Source organism: Electrophorus electricus, chromosome 19 (assembly GCF_041902795.1).
Source record: "Electrophorus electricus isolate QZ-2024a chromosome 19, ASM4190279v1, whole genome shotgun sequence".
Lineage (NCBI taxonomy): Eukaryota > Metazoa > Chordata > Actinopteri > Gymnotiformes > Gymnotidae > Electrophorus > Electrophorus electricus.
The window spans coordinates 14,453,553-14,467,635 of NC_137515.1; the positions used below are offsets into that span (position 1 = coordinate 14,453,553).

Below are 14,083 nucleotides of genomic sequence, written 5' to 3' on the forward strand. Positions count from 1 at the left end.
AATTATTAAAAGCTTTCCAGTTTTGATCAATTTCTGTATCATCACCCCAACCTTCCAGTATTCTATTCGCTAGCTCCTTGCTGACCGACACATAAAGTCCTTGACTCGTTATAGCATTGGCATCCTCAGGGTGTAGTGAATACAGTTGTTTTGGGGTTTTTTTTTTGCCTGAGATCACTGAAGTGCCAGTTCTCTGGGATGGATAAATTCTGTGTATGTTATATCCAAGGTGTTGGTATTATTGCCAGTCCCACAAATCCGCCTCTGACCTCCCTTGCCCATTCCAGATCACCTGCCTATTAATCACATCCAGTCCTCTGCCCATTGTACCAGCAACTTCATTCTAGGATGTATGTAAAAGGATTTCTGCAGCTCTCTCCAACTGCTGATTCTATGGCTTTTACGCATTTTTGTCGGCATTTCCATTAGTACTGTTCTTATTTATGTTTGTTTTGATCTATGCTCTGATCTGTTTTAAAGTTCACTATTTTTGGCCTACACTACCCAGTTTGCTTGTTTAGACCTTTCACTTCATTTTTGACTACATTTAGTCCTAGCCTGTATTGCTTAGTTAGTTGTTTTCAACCTTGGACTGTTTGTCTTTTGACCTGCATAATAAAAACTCCCTGTATTTTCTGAGGGAAAGCAGTCATCAGAGGCTTCTGCATATAACAACCAAATCTGTAAACATTATAGTTTGGGCCAGAGGACTTTTATCTTCTGTGTGACACAGCTGTCCTGATGGAGGGGATACAGGTGGAGGCCAGGACCACTGCCCTAACAGGGAGGTCCCTGTTTCACTCACAGTCAGTGAGTTTCTGTTCAGAGTCCTCTAATGACCTCTGAAGCCTCTCATGTTTTCTGAGTGTTTGAAGCAGATGTTTTATTCTTTGTACACTCTTCACCTAATCTAACATTTTGCTTGGCCAGTCCAGCAATTTGCTCCTCTTGAGGATTAGGACTCCCAATAAAGCTTAATAACCAATAAGCATTCTTCAAAAGAGTCATGCTTGATGATATACCCCAAGGCCAAGGTAACAGCAACTATAGCAACATAGCCATCTCTCAATCTCTAAGAGGACCTCAGCTATACTACCTTATACTGACTATGATCTAACACAGAACAACATCCAGATGATATTTCTTGGTTTAGAATAATGGTGTTACTCACCAAAGAAGTGTCACTGCACTCTGGGTTATGGCACCAAATTGTTAAAAATTCAGAATTTGAATGTTTGTGAAGGATCTGTGGAGGTATCCTGCAGGAATTGTGCATGCATTTAAAAATGTTGCAGGTAAGGGTCCAGCTGCATGTTGTGGAAATTACTCCCAAAATCTCAGATTCCCAGTTTAGGAAGGACAGAGGCCACACTTGAGTGTGCAATCATATTTTATTCAACAATCCATAGTGGAGAGCCGAGCTGCCAAGCACAAAGCAAGCACAGCACTACTTCCTTTTATAACCACATACTCAGGTTACCATTCTTTATTTTTTCTTTTCCTTCAGAGAGGATGAGGAGTAGTAAGGCAGAGCCCAAAGCCCAAAGCTACAGCAGAATTGTGGGCCATATGCTGCACAACAAAAGATTTATTTTATTTATTTTCTGCAAATTACTCCCCCAAAGGAAAAATACCATACCTGGTGATGGCACCCCTTCCTATCCATGGATCTGCCATGACAAGAAGCCATGACATACTCCATTCAATTTGGCAATTTCCCTAGAATTTAATCCAACTTACATTTTGTTGGACTGATGGTAGGCAACTGGCATCGACTAGGGGAATAACGGCAACCATGAAACAGGAACCAGATCAATGCATGGGCAAAACGTATAAGCTAAATGGCTACACAGCCAATAGAACTCTTCTGGTAGGTTTAATTTATACTTGACAAACATGGAAAAGATTTGAAAGGATGCCATGAGGATGGCGATACATCCTGCTAGTATTAATGCTAATGCAGGCACAACAGGAACTAGTTCCTAATGCCACTCACTTTTCACCCTCATAACAGATCTTCTGAACACATCACATGGCCTCGCACTAATGGCATGTGAATCAGTGAGGTGTTTCCGATGAGACATAAACTGAGTTAATACCATTACATATGAGTCAAAATCCCTCACTGAACTTGGTGGAATATCAGGTTTTCCTTCTCAAAATGAAACAAAATGGACATGACAATAATCACAGACATTGGCTAACACACATGTTCCAGTCCATCTCCAGCGGAGACAGGGGATTTCACAGGAGAGGCATGGTCTTCTACTGGTGATGGTTCCCCTTAGGAATTTTTCTTCCGTTCAAAGCTAGGGATATAGCTGAATATGGGATAATGGTGGGACAATCCTCACAGCTGTTTGAATGAACAGCACCGCAAATGGTTTTAGCCTTATGTCGGCGTTCCAGGGTTGCACCAGGTGACCAGGCTGTACTCAGAGCTGGGTACTTGGATCTAGAATCTTATATTGTTTGACCTGTGAGTGAAACACAAAGAAAAGACCAAGCATATGCAAAGCTAATTATCTGTCAATACATTCATGTCATGGACCGCTCCTCCACCACGAGTCACGTGGTACGGCCTGCCGCGTGCAGGGGGTTCATTTGTTTGTAGCCACACCCTCTGTGAGGGCGCACACCTGTACAGGGTTTAAGACGTTAAGTGTTTGTATGTCTATTTAAACTGCTGTCAGTGTGCACCTCGCCAATGGTCGTTGTAGCCCTGTAATGTTGAATGGCTGTGTAGATGTTTTGCTTATGCGTATCGTCTTCAGTTTTGTGTGAGCTATCCGTGTCTATTATAAAGTTATGTTATCCGTGAATGTTATATGTGAGTGCCACTGTTACTGTCTGTGTTGCATGTAAATAAACGTCACTGTCACCGTCGAGGGAGTCTGAACGTCCTGTTCCACGCCCAACGGCACTTCGGCTAGCGTTACAATTCAAGGTGTACTTGGATAGCCAGGCCTGGGATTGGCATCAGACAACCTACTAGGATTTCATAGAGACTCAGACCTGTAAAGTAAAAAGCTTGCTCCCTCAAATACATCAGTGTTAGGTAAGTAACCCAGTCCAAATAAGTTTCTTTTGCAAGTTTCTTTGGCCAATTTTAACTTTAATGCTCCATTCCACCTTTCCCCAGCTCTTCCAGACTCTTGGTGATAAGCACAGTGGTATTTTAGTGTAATACCTAGGACAGAAGAGAGTTCTGAAATCTTTCACTACTGTCAGTGGACATCCTTCTGGGAACTCCCCACCATCACATACTGTTCAACCCCACAGAAAACTACAGCAGCCAACTTCATTTCCCAAAACACCCAAGCAACCCATTATCACTTACCATCAGCCTATCAGGAAATCTTCAGCAGATCATCCTCCCCAGACAAATAATAGAACTCACCTGTTTGTAATGATCACAACCCTATAAAGACTCTGTTCAAGTACTGCCGATGTGTTCATGTGCATGCTCAGTGGTTTTCCCATATCGCACTGTGTGCATGATGTTGTTTTTCTGGTCTCGTATTTGTCTCTTGGCTTGCCCTTTTGGAATTGCTTGTTTGTCTGTTGCTCTCTAGATCCTGGAATGTTGGACTGTATTTTGACCATGGCTTGGACTTCCTTTCAGCTTATGTATATCTGCTTGGTGATTCTACTACTCCTTTTGGTCCCTGTGATATTTTATTAAAACATCATACTATTAAAACATCCTACCATAAGCATTTGTCTATTCTCAAATTGTTACACATACCTTGGAGGATATCCTTGATTAGGGCCTGTGTGGCTGTTGCATTTCAGCAGGGAAGGTCTCTGTTTGTCTTGAGAACACATCAACCATAACCAGGCAATATTAGAAATTTCTGCATGATGCAAGCTGAGTTCATTATCAAATGCTGGAAAGGAGGTTTGTAGGTTTGGGTGATAAGTTTCTGGCACTGACATTCTAGGGAAGATATCGGCATGCAAGCATCGTGAATTATTTGCACTACTGTTGGAAAACAAGATTTGGGTAAAGGAAGGAAGGGGAAGTTGAGATAATACACTCGTGTATTCAGCTTGACACTATCAGTATACGGTTCACTGTGTTCTTTCCTTTTCTTTCTGCTGGCGAAGCACTCTGCCGAGCTGTATGAGATCTTGGGAACATGTTTTGGCAGTACAGTTTTGAGTATCTAAAGGAAAAAGGGACAACCTCCCAAACATATCAATATACATCAATGCATCAACCTCCCCCCAATATATCAGATGGCACTCACACATAACGATTACCGTAAACATGACCATACATTTAAAACTGAGTGAAGATGTGTACACGTTAAAGGGACCTACACAAACCAACGTTACTGCTACAGAGCTAGGAGTTAACACACACGTAGTGACAATGACCAACGAAGGGAACACGCACGGACAGGGGTTTGAATAGACACATTAACACTTACCAATAAACCCTGTGCACGTGTATGCAATCCAGAAGGGGCGTGGTTACAAAACAGATATTCACAGTACATGTGGATCCCCCTGCACGCGGCAGGCCTTACCACGTGCCTTATAGGGGAGGAGCAGTCCGTGACATTGTACAGTTGAAACAAATTACACTGTTCAATGATCTTGCTTCCTGCAAATAAAATACCAATATATTATTATTATATATATATCCCTGCATATGTTTTGCATGCTGAATCCAAATACATTTTCAGAATTTCTCTATTACTCATCATTTGTCGGTCCAGTATAGTAATATGTCTTTATGTATAACATGGAAAAGTGGTACCAAGGAAAGTGGATCCCCTCTATGTTGGCAGACTACCGCTGGACACTGAAGGAGGATGTTCCTGAGGTGAAATATAGGCATAAATAACACAATGTACATTTCTGAAGTATATCTGTACTTATTTCAAGTGTAATAACAGCCTTATTTATCAATAAGTAGGCTAATACATAATTATTATAAAATTTGATAAACAAAAAAGTTCAAATTTTGCTATCCAATGTTACCAGGCATGTTTGTTGTTTTAGATATCAAACTTGATACCTATACGCATGGAGCAACTTACTGATTTACAGGCAGTAAAATTCTATAATGTGTGTACATATCTTGCAATTATCAAATTATGATATTTTAGTTTTCAGGGGGGGTTTTTTTATTTCAAAGATTCTTTTTACAAAACTATTAGTTTTTATTATTGAGTATTTTTGAAGATTGAAAAGGGAAAAGGTGTTTAATACATTTTAAAGTAATGTTGGAAAAATTATTCCAATATTTCTGACTGTAAAAGAATTCAAGCAAAGCAGGAGATCAAGATTGTAATGCCGTAATACTTTTTTATTTCAGGTGGAAAAATAAAGAAAAGCAAAGCCCCACAGGAGGACTTTTATGGAACAAGATCTTATAAGAATAAACAAAATTAAATACTGGTTTGTTTTTCATTGTGGTGCCTCAGTGAGGTGAACAAGTGAATTATTAATATATTTGAACAACTGAATTAAACATTAAATATAAATTGAGCGTGTATTCTTGTGTTGTTGACTATTACAACTACAGAAAAGCTATAATTGAAAATACAGTATAATTATGGGTAGGTGTTTTCAACAGTCATTTTTTGAGGGCTTATTTCTACAAGGAATAGTCAAGGAATATTTTTGTAAAGGAACGAACAATTGATAGGTGCTGTATGAAAATAAAACGTTTTCTACATTGGTAGGGAAGACCCATCGCTGCAAATGAAAAAACAAACAAAAAAAAACGCGCTGCAACTACGCAAAGCATATTAATGAAAACGACAACACATGCGCTACATTTCAGAAACGCGATGCAAATTCAGAAAACACATACAACTTCAGAAACGCTGCAAATCCAGTCCCAACATAATGGAACAAGGAAAAAGGATGGACAACCGAACAGCAAGTGAAACGTAATTTATACTCGCGATTACCAGTTTTGTGGTTGGTATTATGGCACAGAATGAACAATTGGGCTGTTCGTGCTTCACATTCTTGTGTGTGATTCTACTGCTCGGTTATAAAGAACTCAGCCTTAAATAACGCTGATCAAACAAAATCCCATTTAACATAAAAATAAATCTGACCCTGTCAGTAAAGAACTGGCTATCTAGTTACCTACATTCAGAGTGTTACTGTTTTACAATCCAGTTCAATGTAATGAGATACTGCCTGATACAGCTCAGTTTCTGTCTATATACCTACCTTTAGAGTGTTATTAATTTCCAATCATTTTGTATGTATGTAAAAACAAAACACTTTAGATAATATACCGTAAGATAATTACGCTAGCTAAACGATAGCTAAACGATCCAACACGATAGCCTGATAAATTAGTAACACCCTCTGATGGAGTCTAGTTAACTAGGTATTAAGGTATAAACTTAGTGTTAACTTGGATTTTTATCAGTGTTCTTCAAGGCTGCCTTCTGCACAACCTAGAAATAGTAAAAATGCAAGAATGCGGAGCATGAATAAGTCAGTTGTTTATTCTGTATCAGTGTAACCAATCTAACGATATAACAGTGGTAATCGCAAATATAATTATTTCATAGAAGTCCATACCCCTGTGCGTGTCCTCCGGAAACACCTCCGTTGTGTTGTGGCTGGATTTGCAGCGTTTTTTTGAAAACGCATCGGAAATGCGTTTTCATTTTTATGAATATTGTTTGTGTGACTGCAGCGCGATGGGTCTTCACGGCCACCGTATGTTTCTGATTAAACGCTGTTGAGAAACGGTTCAGTGCATGCCGACAGTGTAGGGAAAATACGAATATAGTTACAGATCAAATGCATCTGAAGCTGGCAGGCAAATATGAGCGACTTATATGCAATTGGACGAACACTGGTGGGACCATTTTAGCGTGAAAGCCCTTGAAGGAGTAGCACTTGGGGAAAGGCAAAGCAAGGAATTACAGAAACAGAAAACTACGCTCTCTTGAGAACTTTTCGAGGCACGTTTGGTAATGCAGAGTAGCCAAGACGCACTGATAGTGGATTTTTCAAAGTAGAACATTAATAGGCATTGATGTTAGGCCAATACCAAATAATAAATATTTGGTACAGTAGCTGATTTTGGAATAGACGGGTCGGATATAACGTGGATGTGCAAGAGAGCTTAAAGTTCAGAGTCCGTATCTGAGCCGTGTGGTGCGTACATATTGGAGAGTACGTTAACTGCCATCTAAACGGCGATAATCCCCATATTGTCGATCTCTATAACGGCTCCATAAAAAAATTGCATGAGTTACCGAGCCACTTTGTTGAACGGTCTTGCATATTTTTGTACGTTGGAGAAAATCGTAAAATGGTCTATTGCGTTTGACGAACTCGAGTCATCGACTAGCCTAACCCTAACGCGTTGGTTGTGTGCATCAATTTCCCACTTCGTCTTCGCGTTTGTGTCCTCCCCCTTTCCCGTGTTCGTCCTCAAAAGATGTCGGCGACAGGAAAGCTCCGTGTGGCCATAGTGGGCGCAGGGGCCGCAGGGCTGTGCGTGGCTCGTCACGTTTCGTCCCGATCCACCACGTTTGATCCCCCAGTGGTATATGAAATCACCGACCATGTGGGCGGCACATGGTTCTATGAGGAACGTGTGGGCATTCATGACAATGGTCATCCAGTTCACAGCAGCATGTACAGAGACCTCAGGTATCCCGTTTATCACGCTGGTCTGCATTCAGAACCTTTAACATTTAACAGTGCACATTGGTAAATTTCTCTATATTAGAAATATTGTGCGTAAACAATAGCAAAATACTGCCTGCTCATTTATGAAAAGGTGTTATGCCACTGTTCAGAAGTTGCACGTCTCTGGGTGTTGTTTTCAGGACTAACCTGCCTAAAGAGGTTATGATGTTCCCCGATTATCCTTTTGATGCCCAGCTGCCCTCTTTTCTGTCTCACCGGGATATTCTGCAGTATTTGCAGAAATACTGCAAGAGGCATGCCATCACACCATATATAAAGGTTTTCAAATTTTCCACATGTACAAATTATATGCACATCTTTGGAATAAACTTTTATGGACATCCAGAAAATATCTCGCAGGCACAGAAGAGTGGAACAATAATACTTTTCAAAGAACATTAACATCACTGGCCAGCGCCATAGATACAGTAGCAAAAAAACGCCACCAATCACATATGATTGGAGGCCACTGAGGAGTGGCCTGTAAATGTCCTATGGTATTAGCGAGTAACGTTTTGTATTGGAGGCTAAAGTAGCGCTTGTGACGGTCCTCTCCCCGGCAGTTCAACACTGTGGTGGAAGAGGTGAAACCCATCTCCATGGAGACAGTAGAAGGGGGAGCTGTGACGTGGGAGGTAATTTCACGTGGCACGTATGGAGGGCAGAACACACAGACATTCGACTCGGTGTTCATCTGCAGTGGGTGAGGAATGTCATTTCTGCTCTCTGACTGCACAAAACACCACTTGCTCTGAGTGAAGTTGATCCCTTAGTGCAGATTTGCTGAGATACTCGTCACATTGTCTGTTTTATCATCCTAAAATAGGATTATTTTAGTTTTGGCAATAATTTCCCCAGCATTAACCTGATTTCAGGCTTGATGTTAGCATTTGAATGATTGCGGTTCAAACCAATCATAAAGAGTTTGTGTGAAGGAAGCTGTGTGGAAAAGAGCCACAGACTTCTATGCATGACTCATGTGTTCTTCCTGTTCTACAGGCATTATTCTACACCCCACCTGCCCTCTATTCCGGGAATAGAGCATTTTAAAGGTGCAGCAAATGTTCCTTGTTCACAACAAACATGGCCCCGAGAGTGCAAACAATTTCTCACACTTGTCTAACCATATCTCTCTCTGTTGATTTCCTCTCTTGCTCTGGTATTCTCAGGGAAGGTGATGCACAGTCACTCTTATCGCTGTCGAGAGCCATTCGCCCATCAGTCTGTTGTGGTTCTGGGTGCTGGATCATCTGGTGTTGATATATCATTTGAGCTGGTTCAAGCTAATGCAAAGGTGTGAGATAAGTACCTGCTCACTTATTGGCACAATTTATTTGGGTAAAAACATGTCAAAATAATTAATCTTTTCTCCAGTTATTTTTTTATGTAATTAACTGCGTTTTGTCCATTTTTTGCTGGATGGTAGAGTAGCCAGGATAGGTATTTGAATAAAAATGCTGGCCAAGTAGCGGTTATTCACTGGTCACTTAGGATATAAGTAATGAATTATTGACCTTTGCAGTCATGTGTGCTGTGCGGGGCTGTGAACAGTGTTCATGGCAAACAAATAATGCACAATCCCTTTTGCTTATAATTCCTCCACCTCTAGGTGACGCTGAGCCATAATAAGCCAGCTCTGGCATTTCCCCTGCCCCCAGAGATCCAGCAGGCACCCCCTGTGGTCAAGGTCCTGGAGGACGGCTCACTGCTTTTCCAGGATGGCTCAGTAGCCCATGCTGAAGTCCTTTTGTTTTGCACTGGATACAGTTTCCATTTCCCATTCCTTTGCCCAAAACAACTTGGCCTGGGGATACAGCACCACCTGGTGGCCCCTCTTTATAAATACCTCTTGCCTCCAGCCTTCCCCTCACTTTTTTTTGTAGGCATCTGCAAAATCATTTGCCCCTTTATTCACTTCCATTATCAGGTAAGCCTCTGCTATTTATTTGGTAGTGCCCGTAAACTGCTTTTCTTTAATCTTGCCTTTTCTTTTACCCACTCTCACTCGCAGGTTCAGTTTGCGCTTGCTGTTCTTGAAGGCACTGTCCAGTTGCCCTCACGCAAGATGATGGAAGAGGCAGCTGAGCGTGAGAGGCAAATGAAGGTGCAGAAGGGTGTTCAGGAGAAACACCTCCTACAAATGGGCTCCGATCAGTGGGAGTACTATCTGGACTTGGCAACCATAGCAGGGATCTCGCCTCCAAACCCAGTCGTAGAGAGCCTCTATGAGGAAGTCGGAAGACAGCGGAGGATGAATCCTCAGGCTTACAGACAAATTAACTACAAACTTGTTGGTGCCACACACTGGCAGGTTCTGGGAGCAACAGACACTTAGTCTAATATTTAGTTAGAAAGAGCAAAAGAACATTATTCCAACTGTTCCATCCCTGTAACTATCAGTTACTTCCCAGTTATACACTAAACTTCAACATCCTATTTTTAAAGGTGTGTTTTTATGAAGGATACGCTTTCACATAAAATGTGGTATTTAGTATTTTCAACTGCTCCAAGAAGGTTACCACAGGGAAAGCAGCCATGAGAGGATTTATACTTATGAATTACTTAGTAGTAAATTCCTGTACAAATCCTGCAAGAATATAGATACAACAGTATGCAGATTACGTCTTTAATTATACAGCCTAAATTAGTAGGATGAGCCTACACAATAGCTTATAAATTAAATGAATAATGTTACTTGAACACTAAATATGTATACATGTATAACAAGAAATTAAATGTAGCCTAATTTCCAAGATAATTAAAATCCTAGTTTTTAAGAATCAGCTGATATAACTGTTATTTCAATGTTATATTGGCTCATGTTTCTCCACTTGTGCTTTCCTGCTGGCACTCAGTAAAATAATATGAGTTAAGGCTAGTGTTTGTGCTCGATAAGTTTGAGAAGCTGTCTAACCTCAAACATGGTGAAGTATCGTGAAGCCTCAACACAATCAAGTTTAAAACAAATATTTAGACCCCAAAACGCCATTTGTCAACATGAACCGGCTTCTGTTTGGAAATGTGGCGTTTCTCCCTTTTATCGACAGCGTGAACTACGCGACTCATTTTTGAGTTTTTCCATCTGGTTTGAGTCGTCATCTCCGAACATTGTGAAACTAGACACCTCACGCCTTAACCCTTCCCGACTCGTCCGCCCTTTCCATTTTGTTGTTCTAAAAGTAGTGAAAGCGACCCTGGAGGCTTTTCCGCCTGCTTTTCCAGTCAGTTTAACCAACAGCGTCTGAATTATACGACGGCGTAGCGAAATTCTCGGACGCTTTAGAGTAGAGAGCAGCTAAAGTTTGGTCAAAGCTCGCGGGCACTGAGAGGGAGCTCGCGGGCGCGGGGAAGACGGCGGGGTGTTTCCTCGCGCGAGGAGTAAAGATGACCCGGTAAGACGTGATTACCGAAGGCGCGCGGACTCGGCCTGCCCGCTGCAGTGGAGTTTTGGGTCGGAATGGCAGCTGCGGTGTCGAGCTCAGGCTTCCGATAAGAGGTAAAGTGAGTGACTTCTTGTAACCCGCCCCCACAGAAAAACCACACTGATTGCTGTCGTGTAGGCGTCAAACATTTTGTCCACATACACGTTATTTGCAACAATAACAAAAAAAAAAAAACAGTCCCAGTTGTTCGTAATATTCAGTTATGGGTTAATTCTTGTAAAATGTATGACCCAAAAGTAAACTTCTGGTGAACGAGAGGAACAAGGGTGTGTGACAGTTGAGAGCAAAATCACCAATGTTAACGCCTTAAACTGTTGGTCACCTCTTCACTGGTCCTGCTTATAAACAGAATGTTGTTTGCATAAGGTAGTGATTTGACCATGTGCTGTGAATGCGTACTGACATTTCCTCATTCACCAGCAGATGGAAGAGGGGGTAGACAGCAGGGGGCAGGAATATCAGAGCACCAACGAGCCCACGCTCCCTGGTCCCCAAGTGGCAGAGTCCCAGCCTCAACACACCCAACAGCCCGCCATACAAAACCAAGGGCTTCCCATCATGCACTGGGAAGACCTGAGCTTGCGAATAGCAGAGCTTGAGAAACAGGAGGAAGAGAGAAGGAAAAAAGCAGAGGTTCGACAAAGACCGTTCAGTTGCCCGGATGCGTGAGATCTTGGCCCTTCCTTAGTATCCTCATGGTCACCTATTTAGATGCTTTTTCTTTCATCATCTTATTCCAGTGCCTGAGTTTGACAGAAGAAGAATCGGTGCTAGGACAGTGGCCACAGGTGAAGCACCAGTCACTTCTCAGGAAACAGTGGGGAGATGGGGGTGACTTTGGTGGATATCGCTTTCCAGTCATTACATCTCGGTATGACTGCTCTTTTACCAAAGAGCTCATGAAGTACACACAGTCCTGAGTTCAGTTTCCCAAAAAGCATCATATCTTTAAGGTTATCCCAGTTTAAGTAATTGTTAAAAGCAGTGTCTTGCCTATGATACTATAAAAAGTGACTCCCTACTTTATTTCTGTTTCTGTAGGTTTAATAGTCCCAAAAACCTACAACTGTGTTTTATCAACAACAGTGAGAGCGAGGAAGAGGATGATGAGGGGACATCCAGCAGAGAGGTGACCACAGAGCGTTCGCAGTTCCAAAAACCCCTCTACATTTGCATTTCAGCCAAAATGCTTGACTTGTCAGGCAATTAGTCATATTCCAACCTGATATTAAGATAATATGATCTCTGCTTGATGACTGGCAGAGTCCGTGTGGCACACATGGATGTGGGCGACGTTCTGCCGGCCTGAAACAGGAAGTCAGAGCAGCTCTGAGCGATCTCAGAGATAAGCTCTGGGCCGAACAGAAGCAACAGCACCAGCAGGTGAGAGGAAGGCTCATATTGTATTCTCTCTTTTACTGTCTACATGCCAAATGTATGAATGTGATGAACTGTTTTGTGAAAGAACATGTGCTAGAGGTTGCTCTCACACTCTCATGGTGTGTGTTGTGGTGAATCAGCAGCTGACCAGCAGTGACATTAGCATTAGGAGGAAAATGCTGAGCCACAGTGAGCTGCAGAGTTGCTCCGTGCTTCAGCTGACTGCGCTCAGCACCTCCCTCAATGAAGACATTCAGGGTTAGTACAACCTCCTTCTTGGAACATGACTTTTAAGTGTTTTACACTTTGAACAAATGACATTGATGACAAACGTGAGTCAATAGATAATGTGTCAAGCATTTGTTATAAAGAGCGAATTGCCTGTATCGTTGTGCTCAATTATTTAATCTTCCAGATTTGAGCTCTGAGTTAGTGAAGCATCTGGTTGTGCGAGACCATCTCCGGACGAAGCAAGATGCGATGCTCCTTGATGTACAGGATATGACGTGACTGTGACTCACATCGAGTCACAATTATCTGTCCTTATGTAATGGACTTTATGGACTACAGTGGAATATGGATCTTTTCACATCAGCAATTTACTGGAAGTTTTTTATCTCCTGCTTATTGCTATCTAAATTCACACAGTTTGTCATTGTACTCATGGGAATGTTCATTTGTATGTAAGTAAGTTTATTTTGTCACAAGTTTTATTGTGAGAACTTTGTCTTTATCAATGCAAATGAGCAGTTCTTAAATACTAAACAGGAATGCAACTCATCATCGCAAAATACACCTAGTCACATAAGGTGCATTATTACCATCAATAATAACCAATCTGTGAAAGCTGCTATAAATCCATGTGTGATCAGTAACTGATATATTAAACTGATTAAATTCCAATTAAAAATGCTTCATGGGAATAAGAACTGCATGCAATATACCATACTATCTGCCATGAAGGTGTAGTTGGAGACTGGGATTTTAGTATCTTTTCCAATTTATCAGTGTTTTTTCTGGAAATGGGCAGAATTTATATAAACTGAGTAAATCTGTAGCATTTATTAAATATATGGTTTATTTGGTATTTTTTGTTTAAGTCTCATTGGTTATGCTCACTTGAGTAGAATTTGAGAGAAGAGGAGTATTTGGGATGATTAAATGTACTTCTTGTAGTGTTTTCCATTTTTCCATATTTGTCTCTCACATTATGGAACATAGTATACCGTAATTACAATAAAAAGTCATTTTCGGCAGAATTTTTATACATAATATTTTCTATTTCACATTAAATGAGAGAACATTTCAGCGTTGAAAGACTGAAGTACATTCTAGCTTAGGATATGATAACAATCCACTCTCGCTCATGACTTGTTTGTCAGAGCACATTGAATTGTTTTCTGGACATGAGCTCTCTCCCTTTGCTCATAATTCAGCAGTTCAGCCAAGCACAGTAAATGCTGGTCATAGAAACTGGCAGCGGGAACAGGATCATGAGCAGGCATTTAGGCCCACTGCAAGGCAGCTACAAACTCCACTGGAAAGTTGAAGTTTATTTTCTTGGACTGGGTTCT

The 14,083-nt window shown here is 41.3% G+C and overlaps 2 protein-coding genes and 1 long non-coding RNA gene across 7 annotated transcripts; 2 read left to right on the forward strand and 1 right to left on the reverse strand.

The window, feature by feature from the left end:
* Positions 1-1,394: 1,394 nt before the first annotated feature.
* LOC118242819 (uncharacterized) lies at positions 1,395-7,497 on the reverse strand. Of its 2 annotated transcripts, none has more exons than XR_014118712.1 (3): positions 7,383-7,497; positions 4,769-4,829; positions 1,395-2,477 (listed from the first exon to the last, which is right to left on the reverse strand). It is a non-coding gene; the product is annotated as an uncharacterized LOC118242819 (long non-coding RNA). The 2 variants fall into 2 exon arrangements; XR_004777059.2 differs by lacking the exon at positions 7,383-7,497 and adding an exon at positions 7,248-7,333.
* On the forward strand, positions 7,433-10,466 carry LOC113584184 (uncharacterized). Its single transcript, XM_027020949.3, has 7 exons — positions 7,433-7,647; positions 7,827-7,965; positions 8,250-8,389; positions 8,686-8,738; positions 8,856-8,980; positions 9,296-9,613; positions 9,698-10,466. The coding sequence occupies exons 1-7, from the start codon at positions 7,433-7,435 to the stop codon at positions 10,019-10,021; spliced, it is 1,314 nt and encodes a 437-aa protein (XP_026876750.2). The 3' UTR covers positions 10,022-10,466.
* A 210-nt stretch (positions 10,467-10,676) lies between these two features.
* Positions 10,677-13,596, forward strand: im:7136398 (schwannomin-interacting protein 1). 4 transcript variants are annotated; one of them, XM_081702710.1, is made up of 7 exons: positions 10,677-11,182; positions 11,553-11,762; positions 11,870-12,000; positions 12,171-12,258; positions 12,393-12,512; positions 12,653-12,767; positions 12,925-13,596. In XM_081702710.1, the coding sequence occupies exons 2-7, from the start codon at positions 11,553-11,555 to the stop codon at positions 13,017-13,019; spliced, it is 759 nt and encodes a 252-aa protein (XP_081558836.1). In that variant the 5' UTR covers positions 10,677-11,182; the 3' UTR covers positions 13,020-13,596. The 4 variants fall into 4 exon arrangements, with proteins under 4 accessions (XP_081558836.1, XP_081558835.1, XP_026876740.2 ...); XM_081702709.1 differs by having other exon boundaries at positions 10,684-11,187; positions 11,550-11,762; positions 12,650-12,767; XM_027020939.3 differs by having other exon boundaries at positions 10,694-11,182; positions 11,550-11,762; positions 12,650-12,767.
* Positions 13,597-14,083: the final 487 nt, after the last annotated feature.

Excerpts from the sequence above, each read along its gene's own strand:
- im:7136398 (XM_081702709.1), top strand. The coding sequence starts at position 11,553 with ATGGAAGAGGGGGTAGACAGCAGGGGGCAGGAATATCAGAGCACCAAC. Across the intron at positions 12,001-12,170 it reads TTTCCAGTCATTACATCTCG|GTTTAATAGTCCCAAAAACC; the intron begins GTATGACTGCTC and ends CTGTTTCTGTAG. Across the intron at positions 12,768-12,924 it reads CCTCAATGAAGACATTCAGG|ATTTGAGCTCTGAGTTAGTG; the intron begins GTTAGTACAACC and ends TTAATCTTCCAG.
- LOC113584184 (XM_027020949.3), top strand. The coding sequence starts at position 7,433 with ATGTCGGCGACAGGAAAGCTCCGTGTGGCCATAGTGGGCGCAGGGGCC. Across the intron at positions 8,390-8,685 it reads TCGGTGTTCATCTGCAGTGG|GCATTATTCTACACCCCACC; the intron begins GTGAGGAATGTC and ends CCTGTTCTACAG. Across the intron at positions 9,614-9,697 it reads TTATTCACTTCCATTATCAG|GTTCAGTTTGCGCTTGCTGT; the intron begins GTAAGCCTCTGC and ends TCTCACTCGCAG.